The sequence below is a fragment of the Perna viridis genome, chromosome 2 (assembly GCF_037379345.1).
Source record: "Perna viridis isolate PV_CMFRI_1.1 ecotype Kerala chromosome 2, ASM3737934v1, whole genome shotgun sequence".
NCBI classification, from domain to species: Eukaryota; Metazoa; Mollusca; class Bivalvia; order Mytilida; family Mytilidae; genus Perna; species Perna viridis.
Window position 1 is genome coordinate 15,795,842 of NC_142446.1, and position 18,018 is coordinate 15,813,859.

An 18,018-nucleotide genomic window follows, 5' to 3' on the forward strand; every position below is an offset into this window, starting at 1 on the left:
TGGCTCCACTTTATAGGTATTTCTAATACATCATAATTAATTCGATGTTATTTGCGCCAATAAACAAACCCAATAAACAACTTTTACTACGAACTAAATATGCTGATTAATTTGGTTTGAATTGACATTGATTCAATTAAAAGTAGTTGACATCTAACCTCTTATCAGTACCTGTTTATTTCTATGCGTTTGCCAGAATAAACCAATCGTTCACTGTCGATATATTAAAATTGTCTATAAATGCTTTATTTTTAGTTAAAGACGCCAAGGTGTTAAATATATAAATTCTTGTAGACGCATAATAAACCTTTTAATGTTTAACTAGAAATGAAAACCCTGCGAGATTATAAATAGGCATCGTTCATAGAAATGAAATATAAAGAGGTATGCAAAGTACCAATTGGAAGAGCTGTTTTCAGATATTTCATGCAGGCCCGGGCGGATCCACACACGAAGTATTTACAAAAATGTGGCAGTGGTTCCAATCAAGAAACTTGTATAAAGAGGTTCCAGGCAGGGAATACACGTCCTGTCCCAGGCTATTATGTGCCGCTCATTTTTGCCAATCTTTTAATAAAAGGGTCGTATAACCCCCGAAACCATCCTGATGTTTTACCCATTGTATTGGGTATTTTTATTACGGTTACCGCCTCATGACATCAGAAGCCCGGATATGACAAATAAAATTAAAACTTCGCTTAGACGATGGCATAGGAATTTCGAAATGCATTTCTCAGAAATTATGTCAGTCTGTGGTCTGGTGATATTGCTTTTGAAATAATCTTTCTAATGAATGTGTCTCTGGAACTAGGTGCCGAGAAACTAAGTGCTTTTACATGACACACAGGTGTCTATGCGATAACTTGTAGCATTAAAGCGTAACAACTGAGAAATGTAGTTAGTTGAGAGGGACATGCATATTAGGACATGTTTATTTCAATGATGAATGATCTGCGTGATGAAAAGAGATTTGTTCAACGCGTCATAGTTGTCCATCCTCTTATGTCTACCTTGGACTTGACTTTTTATGAGCAACTCGGCGGTTGTCTCTAGGAAAGCAGAGGACGCTTACCCTATCGGTTCATCTGATCCATGCTCCCAGTTTTTAGTGGAGTCCTAGTTGCTCATTTACTTTTGTTACTTTCTAAGTATCATTTTGGTATGTCTTTTTCCCATTTTCATTTCCGCTAGAATCTTGGTTCCCTTTATTACTCTTTGACAGACAGATTTGACCTGGAGGTCGATAAAATGAATTTCGACTTGAAAATTTACTATCTGGGAAAGGCCAACTAGAAGTTAGAGGTGTAATACCCCTGTTTCGGGAAACATTCGCCTGCACATATAAGAAGGTAGTTCGAAATGACACGAAGTAGTCCTAAAATTACATCTCATTTTTCGCATAGTTAAGTAGAGATATAAAAACTTAATATCATCTGACGGCTGAATGAATCAGCAGTAGTCTTAAAACTTTCTTAAAACAGTTCTTTTCTAAGTGTAGGGTGAAATAATTCTTGACAAAAACTCTATGCCCTTGATATGACTAAATTTCAAAACGAAAGTAGTGATTTCTGCATCTGGCTACTTTAACTTTACGTTTCTTGCTTAGAAGGCACATAACTTAAAGGTATGTTGATATTTTTATGAGAGTTAAAATAAAGGGTGCCCATCATAATGAAACCCCTCCAGCACAATCTGTACTCGTGTAAAATTTGCTATGAGCCTTATAAAATAGCTGAATTTAATATAGAAAGTAATGGAGACATGAAATGGTGGTATTACGCCTTGTAGTTCAATTAAAATATGCAATATGTCAAAGAGTTTGTGTTCATTTATCAAGTTGTTTTATGTAAACGGATATCAAACCCAAATATGATGCAAACTAGTGGATTGCAACGATGCATCGTAAATTTTGGTGTGTGCGTTTTTTTTTAAAATGTCCTTCGTAATCAGAATGATTAATTTAAAAATAAATCAAAGAATTTTATATCATAATAACCATTTACAACGGTAAGCTTGTCAGTGTTAAGATACGTTTGAATTCGTTCTGCGAACTTTTCTTTTATACCCTATTTTTGAAATTTGACGATCGTCTGGGGCGTAAAAATTCAAACGATCGATATAAATTGATGCAGTACATGAGTACTTTGATGTTTAATAATATGAAATTACATTTGTGTATCCACTACAAAATGCACTAGGCGACAGATGGATGAACACTCAACTCAACTTTTCTTGAGGCCATCACAAAATACCTCGCCACTTCGTGTGGCAGGCTATAAAAAGTGGTCACATAATTACTACATGTTCGATGACTAAATGTATATAATATTATCAAATTATAAAGGACCGAGGAATTGGAATATCTGACAAATTAAAGATGTAAAATACTTCAAGTGAGAAATTCATTTTAAAATAACATGTGATTATGAGTGGCTGGGGATTATTTGTTTTTGTATTGCATCACACCGAGATAGTAGGAATTTAACTCAAGATGGAATTCTCGAGACTTCTGAGTTTTAAAACCACCTGATGTCAATTCAAAGGACTTCCGGTTAATAACCGCCTTAAAAGTACTTCCACCGCGAAAGAGATCTGGCGGATGAATTTAAAAACAATGTTTTGTACAAATGCATTGCCCGTTTTTAAGTATACGAGCCGTCCGTGCGAGACCCGTCAGGGTAGTCAAGGACGTTAAAAACCCCCTTTGATAAATAAGTATACGATTATATTTTACATGATTGTCAAAGAAAAAATTAAATACATATATAGAAGTTTGAACAATATTTTATCGATGCTTTTGATATCCATATATGGATTCCACGGGATTGGTTACGTGTAAACTAAAAATAATTAATCTTCTTGGAAATACAGAAAGAACAAATAACCATCAGCGGATTATTAAGTTTTTAAAATACCTATAATGAATATCTCATGACTTCCGAGGTTCAACGCATCGCTTTGATTAGAATATATAGTTTAAACGAACTCATTTTACCTTGCAATTTAAATAGTATAATTTTACTTTGTAGATGTTTGCGATGCTCGAGTTCCCTTTTTATTGTTATTTATGTATGTATACACTAATTTTATGTGCACTGTTAAGCGCTAAGAGTAATTTTATGTAAAGTTAGATAAGCGCTATATATGAACTGTAAATAAGTTTAAACCAGCAGAATTTTTCTAAGCCAAACTGTCATTAAAATATATGCGAAAAACTTTCATGTTCTATTTTTAGTAACAGTGGCTGTTTTTCGACAAATCACAAATCTTATTGGTACAATAGTGTCAGAGATTTTTGAAAGTAACAACATTAAAAATTGGAAAAAAACGTCGAAAAAGGGCAACTCCAACAATGAAGGTTTAATGCCATTTGGCAGATATTTCATGCATTTCAGGACGACGACATGTTTTTGATGCGAAATTGAGAAGGGTCTTGTTAGTGAACATTGCATACATATGAAGCCCGAGTGATCATTTATTTAGCTCCAAATACCAGCGTTTCTCCTTTCCACTGGAATTAACATATTGTTCAGAGGACTTTTTTTTAAAATAATTACAACTATCAACTATGGTCTAAAATCAGTTCAATCATTTTATGATAATGCACTCTCAGTACATTATACATTTGTACTTGATTCTGGATTATCTGCCTGCTTCTGTCGCCCATGTTTTCAGTAGAAATCGATTCACATGAAAAAGAGCATATCCGGAGGGTAAGTTCCAACCTAAAAAAACTTTGGGTCAATCAACATGATGAATCAACCAGTGTAATTATTAATCTATATATGGCTCATTGATGATGCAGGCCAATATTGCTAGTTTTCTTATCTTGTTGGTGAACTGATATGTACACGTAATTTTAAGAACTATTTCAACATTTAAAACTGAACAGAGAAGAAAAATTCGGGTTTCAGTACATGATTATTGGCTGAGACAAATCATTTGTAAAATTCTTAGTCTAACAGCAAGGGTACATATAATGATATCATTACTATGATGACACACACCTCCACATGTTCTTTTTACCAATACATTCACTACTACCAAACAGCTTAATAAGTGCAAGATGACTAAGTTTCTATAATTTCACTTAATAATCATTGTTTTGGTGACAACCCTCATCTATTCTACCCATAACAGCTTGTAAATTTAGGACATTATATTTTTCCTCCAACAAACTCAGTAGATCCTCTTACTGGAATGATCAAGGAAACTCATAATATGCAATTTTATTATTTTGAAGTTTCATTGTGCATCTGCACATACATGTACATGTACAACTTCTTTGTTATAAAAAAAAGTAAACAACACAAGCTGTTAACACAGACCCAAAGCTATCTAGCATAATATTCATTCATATAATGACAGAGATTCACATAGGGAGGTAATAAAAAGAGAATGTTTTTATCACAGGTACTCATGATGCATTTTGTGTGGACTATATATACCCTTACAACTTTTTTACAAGTAACTATCTAGAAATGTAATTATGTCATATGATCATATCCAATGGCCAATACAGGGATTGAATTTCACAATTTTATCTGTTACCTTAATTTAGCAAGTACTGAAAATTTACACTTGCTAAATTTAAGTTTTTTTGAATTACTTCTGGACTTTACCTACATTACATATAGAATTCCAGAACCAAATTTTATCAAGTGGAAATAATTTCTACTAGCAAAATTCATTTTCAACTTGCATTTAGCAAGTATTTTCCCTTAAATTTGATTACTGCTGTATAATTAGTGAATATCTTCCAATTCTTTGGTAAGTATACAACCTAAAGATGTTCAAAATTTCAGACATATCCCTTCTGCCTAAATTAAAAAAAATATATACACATTTAGCGTCAGCTTCATAATTTGAAATTTCCTGTCAAAATCTTGCATTTGTTAACAAAGTTATGTTAACAATTATAACCAGATAGAGCAATGTTAAATAAGCCTAAAATTGTAGAAATATTTTAGTCCTCATCACAGATAATTCATAAGCTTCAATACATATGAGCATCATTAAGTATCACACCTGGACATGACCATAAGGTTTAGCAACAAAAAAAAAAGCCAAAAAAAAAAAACTGTCAACACCAATCATTTGTTAAACTTTAGGTAAAACAACATCAGATATCAAAACAAAAGTATCCATACTCCATATAGTTTTGTAAACTGTTAGACCTGTCAAGAGTTTTTATGCTCAGTTATGAGCAGAAATTTTTTATCAGGTATGCAGATTATATATATGCATGTAATTTACCAGTATAGTAATTTTCATGTTAACATTAATCATCCTGAAACAATTTTAAATAAAGAAATATTTCATTCTTATTCTACAATCAACCTAATTTTAACCTTTACCATCAAATTCATACAAAATAATAGTACACTCATGTAAACAAAACTGGGTCATCAGATCTATGTCGTAAATATCAATATGTAGATAAATAATGCTTACTGTAAACTAGTACACATTCAATTCTATATTAATTGGTGTCAAATAATAAAAAAAAAAAGCACATCACACTTAATAAAAATATCATTAAAATGGAAGAACTGAAAATACCTTTTATTTTAGGCATCTATTCAATAAGCAATAAGAGCAAAGCTGAAATCTGATTTATTGTGTAATTTGAAAATATTGGACAGTTACTTATTAATTGTAAGGGTATATATAACAATGAAACTTGTATACATGTATGTACATTACATGATCATTGCACTTGGTTTGGGACAGTCAGGTAAATGCAGTGTGGATATGTAGTCACTGGCCTCTTTTGTCTGACAAAGGAAATGCGGAGGATGAGTTTAATCACAAGTACATAATCCTGTTCAGAATAACTGAAGAATATCAATGAATTAAATCCTGAAATTTCCAATTTATACACAAAGCGTAATAGGTTACACACTATACTTCATTAGAGGCTCACATCTACAACAATATTATCATTAACAATAAGCTGGCATATAAACAAATTGATTGTATGAGCTGTGTTACAGCAATAAATATACTTAACAAAATAGTGTTAAAAAGCATTTTTTTTGGCATTTAGCAAACCATTGACAGCTTTGGCAAGATCTTATAATTCAAAGAGACAAATTATACTTTTACATTGTATATCTACAATAATTTATATGTACAAAAGTGTATTTACACAGATGCCAATACTTAATAGTGTTTATAATAAAATTTATAATACAGAAATATCACAATGCTAGGCAGTATACAATTATATTGGTTGTAGAGTGCTCCATTTAGCTACATACATAGAAAAAAATGGCAATTACAAAATTGTGGCTCGTATAACAATACATTGTATCCTGCATGTCTATCATTTAAGGAATTCAAAGGACTATATCATGATTGGAAAGACTAATTCCATTACATTCTAACAATGTGCACAATAGTTCTTTATCTATAAAAACAATCATACTCTCAACATAAAGTTTCCTACTTGGACCTAGAGTTTTGTGTCAAAACAATTATATGACTAGAAGAGACTTAGTGCCTTACTTTATTGTACATGTATTGATTACTATGTCCTAAAAGGCTACATAAAAATGCCTGAAGACTGAATTGCTCACCTGAGTGGCATAATAAGTTGATTGTATGCAAAGGTCATTGCTGTAAACATCGGCATTTGGTAGCACAGAGGATCTTTGAAAACTGGTAAATCAAAATCATGTTATCCCTGGTGGCCATCTTTTTCAATCAAATTGAAAATTAACGGATTACTTATACAGGTCATTCTATACATCATAGCTGCAATGTTTGATTAAAATAGACCCAATGATTTTAGTGTTGTTGAGTAAAATAACAGAATATTTCAGGACAACAGTAGAAAAGTGATAGTGTAAGCACACTAACATACAGGTCTAGAGTTAATATTTTACTGTTTTTAACTCAAGTTTTGATTTTTTTAACCTCAAAGAGAAATTTAATAATGCCATTTCAAAAACAACTTCACAATGCACTGATACTGACAATACAATGAAATGTATGACCTTAATCTGTAAAATACAGCACTTTTTCTAAACTAAGAAATAAAAATTCCTGAGAAAAAAGCAGAACGAAAAAGTAATAATAACACAACAAACAAAATTTGATCAACCACTCATACTAGTATTGCATTTTTTTTTTTGCTTCAGCAGATAATTTCCACTTGAAAGCGCCATTTAAAGCAAAAACCAAGAATGGATTTCACAAACGGGAACATTCAAACTCTGGCTCATTATCTGCCCTTGTATCATCTGATGTCCCTCCTCCTGGTGGAGTACCAAAACTACTGCTATTGGAAGAGGTGACTGAAAGACGAGTCTCGTGGTGGTCATAGCTATCCTGCAATAAACAAACATGGTTATACAAGATTTCAACATAATTCGTACAGAGAGTAAAATAGATCTTAAATCAAATAGCATTATATTCATAGGGAAGGATGGATTATTTTTAAGTCATAATTGACTCGCACACAATTGCTGTTACTAGTTAAAGACAACTGTAGATATACAAGTGGAAAGAACAGATCCTAAAAACCTTTTCATCTATTTTCACATAAACTCATATTTTCAAACTTAACAGCCTTATATCAGAATGTATTTAAATTTGGTTCGGTCTGTTTCAAGAAATAAGAATCACACCTGTGCAGTTAGTACCATATGTGCAATTTTATACAAATATAGCAATAAAGTAATACTGACACCAATTTCAATATAAGTCTATCTAGTCTTCAGACCGATTTTAGATGTTGTGTAGAAATCTGCCCTACATTATACCAATGTTTCTTGAAGTGTACTTTTATGCCATTTACATATTACTAGAGGAATAATAAGCTCCATTATTATTACCTATAACGGTAATATGCATAATATTGTGTACCATGATTGTATGAGACAAGTATGGTTAACAGTACAAATGTAGCTGGATTCAAGAAACACAGACAACTATTGTGGTAACAGGTGTGCATTCCCAAGAAAACGTGTTTGTAATGAGTTAAAAGTTCAAGTCCTTTATTTTAATAATTCATGTGTTCGACTGTACATTTTGTATAGTTTCAATTTATCTGCACATAATTTTTTTTTTATGTGTATTGAGTTTAGATAAGATTTTAAAATCATTCAATATCAGGGCCTATCTGTGGCTTACAATTAAACCGAATCCTAAAAAAACTTGTCTTCCCTTTGAACCGATCGTTTTCACAAGTCCCAGCCAATATACCTTAAAACCAGTGTGTTTTGTCTTCATTAGACTGGCCACCCCCAATACCATACATCGGCCAGTTTTTTTCAGTTTTAGTTACATAAATCAAGTAAAAATAACCTTTCAATTACGGCCACTCAGTTATGGATCACTTGTAATAAATGTGTCTGCAAAACAGTAAATGATTACCTAATTCACTGACCCCTTTGCATACCATCAGCACACAGATGCTAGACAGTTTTTTTAAACAAACAACTTAATCTGTCACTGGATGGGTGTTAATTGGTGTGTACACACATCAGACAATCAGAGTCATTTAATTTTGCAATCTTTAAACTGTCCTGTACCCTAGCCAAACCAATAAAAAGGTTTAATTATTTAACTTTGTTGAAAGGTAGTTTAATAAAACAGATGAATGATTAATTACCATCAATAGCTTTTTGATCTTTAATACACATTCTTTCTAAACCGTGAACATTATTTCTCTGTAGTATTGTTTGATTTTAATCAAACCATTTCCAATAATGCAAGCTTTGAAATGTAATAAAAGGGCAAAAATTTTGAACTGTCAAACATGTCTCGACAAGCAAACTGACAATGTGTAGGGTTATAAAACATATAAAGGGAGACAACTCTTAGAATGCATTGCTATTTTTCACAAAACCAATCATTTCCTCTTGTCCCAGCAGTGGCCAGTTTGGAGAAGTTCCACTGTATTATAATGACTCATTCAAATTGTTTCCAGCCCGTATAAAAGAGGAAGGTATTCAAAGTAATTTTCTTCAAAATGTTAAAAATTTCAGTACTATACATGTACTTCATTTACATTATATAAGTGGCATAACTGATTACAATAATTTTTGGGTGGCACAAACTGATATCTCCCAATGTTTCTTACTTTGTTACCACCGAACAGATGTGTGATCTTTCAGACACTGTCTTACAAGTTAGAATAGCTGTCAATTACCTGGTCAATTCACAGGGGTTTGCTCCCACTATCAAATAGGCCATCCCACACTTGGGGGGTGCCTCGCTTCAACTCAATTTTTTTCAAATAAAATCAAATATATCACTATTTAAGGTCACAGAACCCAATAGCTTCACTTTCGGTGACAGTCCAAGCGATTGTACAAATATGGACTTTGAATTTTCAAATCATAGTGTCGATTTAATTAGAAGTATTTGATGGTGATACACATGTTTATTCCTTAGATTCATCACTTTTCAAGTGATTGATGAGCAGTAAATAGTGATATATTCGATTTTATTTGAAAGAGTAATCAAGGGAACCAAGATTCTAGAGGAATTCAAAAGAATGTAATCCAGGGACAAAGACAAAAAATGGAAAACAGATAAACACAACAAAGAACATAGATTAACTAAAATAATACAAAGTACCAAAAGTAAATGAGCAACTTGGATTCCACTAAAAACTGGGAGCATGGACCAGGTGCACTGGTAGGGTAAGCATCCTCTAAAAATTTAGTTGAAGCAAGGCACCCCCCCCCCCCTCCAAATCTGGGATCACCCTTGTATAGGTTGCATATTTGATAGTGGGAGCAAAGCCTTGTGGTCAATTATGACAAGATTATCACAATTGACAGCTATTCAGCTTTTGAGGTAATTCAACACTCCATTAAGTTTCATACCAATCTGGCACATTGTTGAGAAGGAATTGAGGACAACATAATCATGAGACCAAGTTTTACTGGAAAATGCCTAATTTCAGCAGTTGTCATTTCTAAAATTTTTGGGCAAACATAAATTCCTGACAGTACACACATTTCCATGTGGTTATATTACATCCCGCAAAGTTTTATAACAATACTGCAAGCTGCTGAAAAAAAAATTGGACAGACTGGATGAAACCTATTACCCCCACCCCCACCCACCCCCAAAACCAAAAAAAAAAAAATCAACTTCGTTTGCAGGGGTATAATAAAGTAAGACACACTGGTTTAATGAAGGGCAGATTTCTATCTAAAGAGCTATATTAATCACTCAGAAGCCTAGCTAGATTTATATTGAAATCAGTATCAATTGCATAAAACCTTATCTAAGGCTTATTACCCAAAATTTCCACAAGTGAATGTTAATGTCTTATCAATTAACATTGGTTAAAATAAAAAAAAATCATGTAAAACTATACTTTTTCTTTGATAATATTTATGGAATCTTAAAACAATAACAAACGAATCATATGGTGCTTGCAGCTGGCTAAGAAGGTGAATGAGTTAGCCCCTAAAGTTAATTTCTTAAAGTTCATTGCTGTTAAAGTCTTACATCTGACATAGTTTCAAAAGATTGGTATCTGTAGATAAAATAGAAAATTGGCCAATCAATAAAAGGCCTTTGGCAACCTATCATATTCAATCAAGTGGGATTGAAAGCATATTTTTTTCTGTGAGGTCAAACAGGACAAATGAATGAACCTATGCATTAATTTTGCAGTGTAATGATAAACTTAATATCTTATTATAATGATTATTTCTTTCATATAATAAGTTTCATCCTATTAAAATGACATGAATGCACCAACAACTTCATTTATTTTCAATACACTTCAAACCTGTGTATGTGCCATTGTTAATATCCAATATAAGCCCTTTCAGTTACATGTGTTAAAAGTTTAGCCAACAGAAATTGAAGTCAATAGCAAAAGCAGGCTAATTGCATGGCAAAGAAGACTAAAAGATGATTATCAATTAGATTTGACCATTACTTATTATTGGTAACAGGCATTCTAGAACTAAATTAATAACCAGTGTACAATTTTTATAAGGGAAAATTAATAGTTTAAATGTGAAATAGTACCATTTCTTGTAAACACACACATTTGCACTTTTTATTTCAGCTGGGTAGCTCACTATCCTTCAATTAAAAATTTTATTATCAAAATAAGACAGTTAATTTACATTTTGTTTGGTTTGAGGTGGGCTACTTACAACAAATTGTCCTAAATCATAGTGAAAGGACCTGACACAAAGCAAACATATACACATGTACATCATCTACACTTGATTATATACTGCTGTACAACTATATTATTATGGTTTGTAATATGTAAAGTTTCAAGTAATAAAGAATTAAATAATTGACTGTTAAGATCTGTGCAAAAATGAAAATGTACATTTTGTTTTTACAATTGAAAGAGCAATATACCCAGTAAGATGAATACAGAAACCAGTAATAATATACCCAGCTAATGGCTATAGTATGAATTTAGCAATAATTCCATTTAAATTAGAAAGATTTATGTGGCATTTCAAACGATAGACTTCATCTTTTGTAGTGTAATATCATTAGCACTGTAATAATCTTATGTATCAATTACAGTAGAAAAAATAATTCAATAGGAAAGTGTTAGTTCTTTCTGTATATAATAATGGTTTTATAAATCCCCTTTATAATGGCTTTGATGACAATAGTATGTTATTCTTCCTATTGACTTGCACTACTGGCATTTCCCTTGAAATATCTCAAGAAAATTAAAGCAAGTCTTGTGAAAAAAAACCCAACAAATTACTGTAATTCTACAAATCATGACCATTTAATAGATATGATTTATCAACTATATACATACACAGAAACACTGAATTATAAAATATGTATAAGCAGAACATACATTTGCTGTCACTGATAGAAGTCTATAGCATGAAGATTTATAGAATCTAGCAGTCTTCAATTTAATTCTTTTCCAGTGGGTTTATTTAAAATCCCTTCAGTTGGAATAGATGTGCAAAAATTCGACAAGATATCACTTACTTTATTTTTCATGCTTCTGATTCTGACTCAGACTGACAAATAAACATGAAATAATTATCAATATGTTGCAGATGATTAAGTCACACATTATACTAAGCAAAACAAAATCCTTTAATCAGGTCACAGCTATTACAAGGAGTATTTTTTCCCAGGCATTTGAATAGAAATTTTGACAAAAGTGCATAATTGATAAGTAACAACATTTTGAGTAAAAAAGACCTATCCAAAGGGACAACATGCGGAATTTTTTCCTAGAGAAATGTTAGAGGAATGTGTTAATTTTTTTTTAAACAGCATATTTGAAATCACATTTAGAAAGAGTATGAAATCATATCAATTACGGGTTCTTATTTAATAAGTTGAATGAGCCAGTTCTCTACTGGTGTATAATTTTGTGAAAATTTAAATTTTGAGTAAAGTGTAGTTGTTTTGCTCTCAAATTTTAAGGACATGAACTAACACCTGCTACAAAGGGCAATAGAATGTGTATTATTATCATCATTTACATATTTGTGTATCAGGATAATATCATATGGTATACCAGTATATGAGGTTAACAGGACTTTATTAATTATAAGCAGCTGAACCATAAGATTACTGCAAGGGAAAGTTTAATCGAGCATCATTAAATACATTTGTAAACAACCTTAAAATTTGAATATCTGAAACAGATGGAAATTACACACCGAATTAAGCTATACTCAATGTCAACAAAACTAAATACCATAAAACTATGGTCAGATTTATGGCTATGATAAAAAAAAAGTATTCCCAATAATGAAACACATATGGCCTCTAGAAAGCTCAGCACAATTCTTGATTTAAGAGACATAATAAATTGACAATCTAGTAAGTTTGTATTCATGAAGTGCCACTATATTTGATGCACTTTATTTTGGTTAACAAGAATGAAAGAACAACAAAATACTATCTGATATAAAAATTGAAACAGTAACAGTATATCATGGAATTAATTGGAACAGTGGTACAAAAATTATGCTGTGTTATCATGCTTTTAGAGTGAAAAAAAGATACATGCTCAAGGGAAGATATGCCTCTGTATATTGACTTATGCAGTAACAATTATATCATAATACTGTCTAGTCAAGGAAACATGTTAGAAAACTACAAAATAGGAAGCCATTCAAAATATATACAACACAGTTATCAAATACACAAAAATAAAATATACTGTACGAAATAAATAACCCAATTGAACATGCTCTGATAGTAACTATCCAAAACAATAAACTTCATACAAATTTACATCAGCTGACAAATTTAAAAGAACTTATTGGACTGCAGTACAACACTGAAACAAGTCAACTACAAAAGCACATAGAGGATGCAAGCAAACAGGATGATAAAATGAAAGACCTGGTTCTATTCGGGCCATGAACTTTGGTATGTGTAATTGCTTACACCTCTACCTATAGAATCCGGAGACATAGCATTAACCTGGAATACAAAGTATCTTATGTCAAAAACTATAATAAATTTTAATGAATCAGAATGTGAGTGCACATGTGTTCATTTCAATGGAAACCACTGCTTAGCTTGGGAAGCTTTGTGCCATTTTTAACACAGTTATTGAATAAGTATAACAAAACTGATGTGTATGAAAATTGCAAAACTTGGAAATATTATATATACCTTTATAGAGTCTTGCTGGAAATGAAATCAAATTTAGATAATTCTGGCTAATCTTGACAGGAATTCGTAGATACATAAAATCTTTTAAAAGTGTTTTGGCACTAAGGCACGAAGGGCAATCACCACATTGTGAGATAATTTGAAATCATCATTATCTCTTTCATAGGTCAAGACCACCAGACCTCTGACATAATGTATGTAAACCATACTCATGTTTATCATAAATAGAGCAAAACTATATACTATAAGTGACATATAACCAATTGACTATTTAGTTAAATGATATCAACTTTAACACTTAGACAACTTAAAGGAAAGTTGGACATGTTATTTATATAAGTAATTCTGAATATTCAAGTTCCTTTTGAATTATATTGGTGAAAAATGGTGGACTTCAATTATATTCTATGGATTTCACTCACACGTGTGTATATATGGCAATATCACACACAGTAAGACTTTTTTTTACTTGTGTGTGATGTACACAACACAGTCAGGTTAATATCAACTTTCAAGAAGTCATTAATTCAGCTTTCATACAAGCTTATTCAGACAAAAACATTCAAAATCATTGAAGATAGTCCTGATTCAGTAATGAATACAGTAAAACCATTCGTAATGCTTGATTAACATACATACATACATACACTGATCATCATACATTTTAACCAACAAATCATCTCTATTCATCCCCCTTAAAAGCCTAATTTGCTTATCAGCATCCACTATTGTGTTTCATTACCAAATAAATATTTTTCAGTAATTATATCCTCACCATAATGCAAAAGATCAATTAGGGTAATTTTAAATAAAGAAAAGCTCCCAATTCTAACACTCAAAATAATAAGCCCCCATTAACAACTTTGAGAGTTTTGACAGGTAATGAGTGAGCGAGGGGTTTTTAACGTCCTTGACTATCCTGTTTAGTCTTGCATTGACGTTTGACAGGTAATGAAGGTTAACCCATATATAAACATCTTCGTACATAGATTGTACTTTTACCTGTCATTCATCTGGAATATTTATTGTTAACTATCTGAAGACACATCAGACTTAGCTAAACAGAAAGCATGCCAGATGAACCTTATTTTCAAAAGCCTCATGAAAGTTACAATGATTGAAAAATTTCAATTGAATTTCAATTTCAATTCAATTGAAAAACATGTTAACAACCTTCTTGAAATAAATCTTACAGCTTCCTGTGCCAGAATTTACTGACTGTGATGGATATATTGAAAATTTCAAGGACGTAACAGACAAATAATTTTCTATTTGCAACATTTGTTACTTCAATATAGATTGACTTTCTCACATTGTTTCATTTCATATCATTACCATCCCAGCATTTATTTATTTTTTTTGTTTTTCCCCAAACTTTCCGTTTTATTTGTTCTTGACCTTTTGCTTAACTTCTACTGAGAAATGGTGAAATGGTGGTAATTTAATGAGGTTTTACTGTATTCTATACCAAGGAACATAACCACTTCAAAAGCCAGTTATCAACTTTAAAATGAATAGAAAGTTAAAGGGTGTATAAATTCACTTCAGAAAGATAAAAATCAATGAAAGCTTCTATACATTAAAACTAGTAATAAATGTCCACTCAAACATGTGCTGAGAACTTAATCATACAAACATGATATAGCATAGCATAGTAGGTCTTTTTGGGGGTCAACAATAGTACATTTTCAGGTAAATAAATGCACATATAGAGAAGAAATTTCAGTCTGTATAAACTGCATTGTTATGTACTTCTTGAATAAAAGTTCTATACACCTGATAAAAATCAATCTGCAAACAATGTCATAATGATTTTTTTCCACTAATGCTTCTGATGAGATGACAAAATAATTTCACAACTTGGGTCACATAATAAGATCAACCATCAAGAGTAAATTCCAACATGCAGTTTTAAGATGAATGCCAGATAGTTTTAAAAACTCAAAAACCATCAAGATAACTTTGCTTCGTTTTGCAGCAATCAAGACCAAAAAGCTTAGCCACCTCAATCACAGAGAGGTTATCACTACATGCCTTTCTACTGAAACTGTACTAGCATTTATCTGGAAAATAATTCAATGAATCATTATTGTTCTCACCTCGAACATGGAAGAAGTACTTTCACCAAGGGATGCACGGTCGTGCCCTAGGTCAGGACTGTCTGATGCAGTTGATACTGGCCGAGCACTTCCTAGAATATAACACCATTAACCTAGGTATATTTCATTTAGTCAAGTTCAGATACATTGTTTTGTGATTTCTTGTGTTCTTCTATAAATCTATTGCATGATCTATCAAGCCGATTCGTTCAATATAAAACATGAAGTTGCGCATGTATAGTCCATCTATATAAAGCCAAATAGAGACTTTTAAATCCCCTGGGAATTGAGATAGTTGTAATGAAATTAGGACAAAGCTATTCCAAAATACCAACTAATAGTTAAGTTAGGGTACAATATGCATACTGTATTTCATTTTCTTCTTTTAATTCACATGGACTGACCAGTAGTGGCCATTGTTTTTATCAAAGTTACTACAATAATATTTACTCAAGCACAAAGAGTAACTTACTTTATTTTTTAAGTCAACAAAATTATTGTTTATGTTTTCTTGCTAATAAAATGTATATTTTTTATACTAAAATAAGTAGAAATCAATTTCAGCAAAGGTCAGTTCTATGTTAACAACTTATTGTTGATTGCATTTCATGAAACATTTTCAATTTCTTAAATGGTACAATAAAATAGTTGCATACAAATGTGAAGAACCAAAGGTTGAACAGACAAACAGGGTGATTCCTAAATACCCAAAAGCTTTTTTTTTGTTTTTTGTTTTGGTAGGAGGGGTATAACAAAACAAAACAGTCAACACACAAAAAAAGTAAAGTGACGACATGAACTGATAAATAGTTTGTAAAAATAAAGGCAAAATAACAATGTGTTGGAACTGTAAATGTTTGATCATAGTATAAACGTGTGCTTTGATACACATACCATTGTGATGTATACCTCTAGTATGTGCTTCTTGTACTGATTTCATAGTGGGATGCAGAATACTTCTTACTCTTGAGATTTGTTCATTTCCACCACTTGCTTCAGGGGCTGCCTACAAAAAATTTAAATTTACTAGAAATGATTTAACTACTGTAAACCAACTAATATTTGCGTTAGTAAACTTTCGCAAATTTTAGTCAATGGACTGATTCGCGGATACTAATTTTCGTGATACTGACATCACTAAAAATTAATATTCGCGGATCTACAACTATCTTGTCAAATAAAATACAAATAAAAATGAGCAATCTGTCTTTGTCTTGTCATGTCTTCCTATGGATATCCCTCCTATATAACAGGGAACCGCCATTTATTGTATAGTTAACGTTATTGACTTTGTCTTGTCAACTGCCTATCGATTTATATGGGTGAATGATTTTAATGCTACAAAACATTATTTTATTGTGAATTAAAAATAAATATTTGATATACCTATCTGATGTTTTTTTCAGGTATTAAGACGAAAATTAAAATCAAACTTGACAGAAAACAGTATTTGATCAACCGGAAGTTGCAAATTCGATGGAAAAATTGTACAAAAGACACCCAACTTAATCAATCCAATTTCCCCGACATGTTTGCGGATATAAACGTTTGAGATTTTCACAGGCTCGCGAAAACCGCGAAAGTTTATATCACGTGGAAATTTCTTGGTTTACAGTATTGAATGTTATTTTATTGTAATTCCCTATTAAACAACAAACCTTAGGCAAATCAATCAAAGCTTGAAGGCCCATGTCTGGTCCCATGTGAGCAACATGACTAAAATTGGTTGGTCCAGATATAATTCTTGACCTTCTATCGGCCCTGCAAAATTCAAAGATTATGTTACTTTTGTACAACTGTCCAATAAACTTGGATGAAAATAATGGTAGAATAACAACAGCAGCATCTGAAAAAAATATACTAAAATTGTAATTTTTGATCAACTGGGTCATTTTAATTAAGTCATCAAGTCAATCACACATACTAACAGACATATTAATTTCAAATTTTAAGAATTTTCAGCACAAAGCATCTTTCCATACTGTGTATTGTACACTACAATACCATGAAACTACATTAAAATCTTAGCATTAAATATTAAAATAACTTTAAATCATGAGACCAACTAATGTATTTAGTTGTTCTGTAATAGTGAACTTAATAGTAAAAATATTCTTTAAATATTTTTAAAGTGAAAAGCATGCAAAATATAAACATGCAATCTCTATGCTATGTAATAAATCTGCCACACAACCTTCCAAATATGTTCTTAATGACAGTCAAAACTCAAGCTTTATACATGTCTACTAAATTTTCTATGTCAAGCCTTCACTAAATTACATGTAGTACTACAGTATTACAGTATATT

The 18,018-nt window shown here is 31.6% G+C and overlaps 1 protein-coding gene across 27 annotated transcripts in view; it reads right to left on the reverse strand.

The window, feature by feature from the left end:
• Positions 1 to 4,217: 4,217 nt before the first annotated feature.
• Positions 4,218 to 18,018, reverse strand: part of LOC148623807 (serine/threonine-protein kinase MRCK alpha-like) — a 58,866-nt gene continuing 45,065 nt past the window's right edge. For 3 of the 27 annotated variants that reach the window (XM_088565933.1, XM_088565943.1, XM_088565931.1), the window contains 5 exons: positions 17,369 to 17,471; positions 16,605 to 16,716; positions 15,711 to 15,802; positions 13,612 to 13,626; positions 4,218 to 7,335 (listed from right to left, as the gene is read on the reverse strand). In XM_088565933.1, the coding sequence (XP_088422059.1) occupies positions 7,198 to 7,335; positions 13,612 to 13,626; positions 15,711 to 15,802; positions 16,605 to 16,716; positions 17,369 to 17,471 (460 nt within the window). In that variant the 3' untranslated portion in view covers positions 4,218 to 7,197. Of the gene's footprint in view, positions 7,336 to 11,007; positions 11,065 to 11,958; positions 11,991 to 12,604; positions 12,621 to 13,335; positions 13,417 to 13,611; positions 13,627 to 15,710; positions 15,803 to 16,604; positions 16,717 to 17,368; positions 17,472 to 18,018 lie in introns of all 27 variants that reach the window. The other 24 variants (XM_088565955.1, XM_088565950.1, XM_088565935.1 and 21 more) reach the window with 19 other exon arrangements.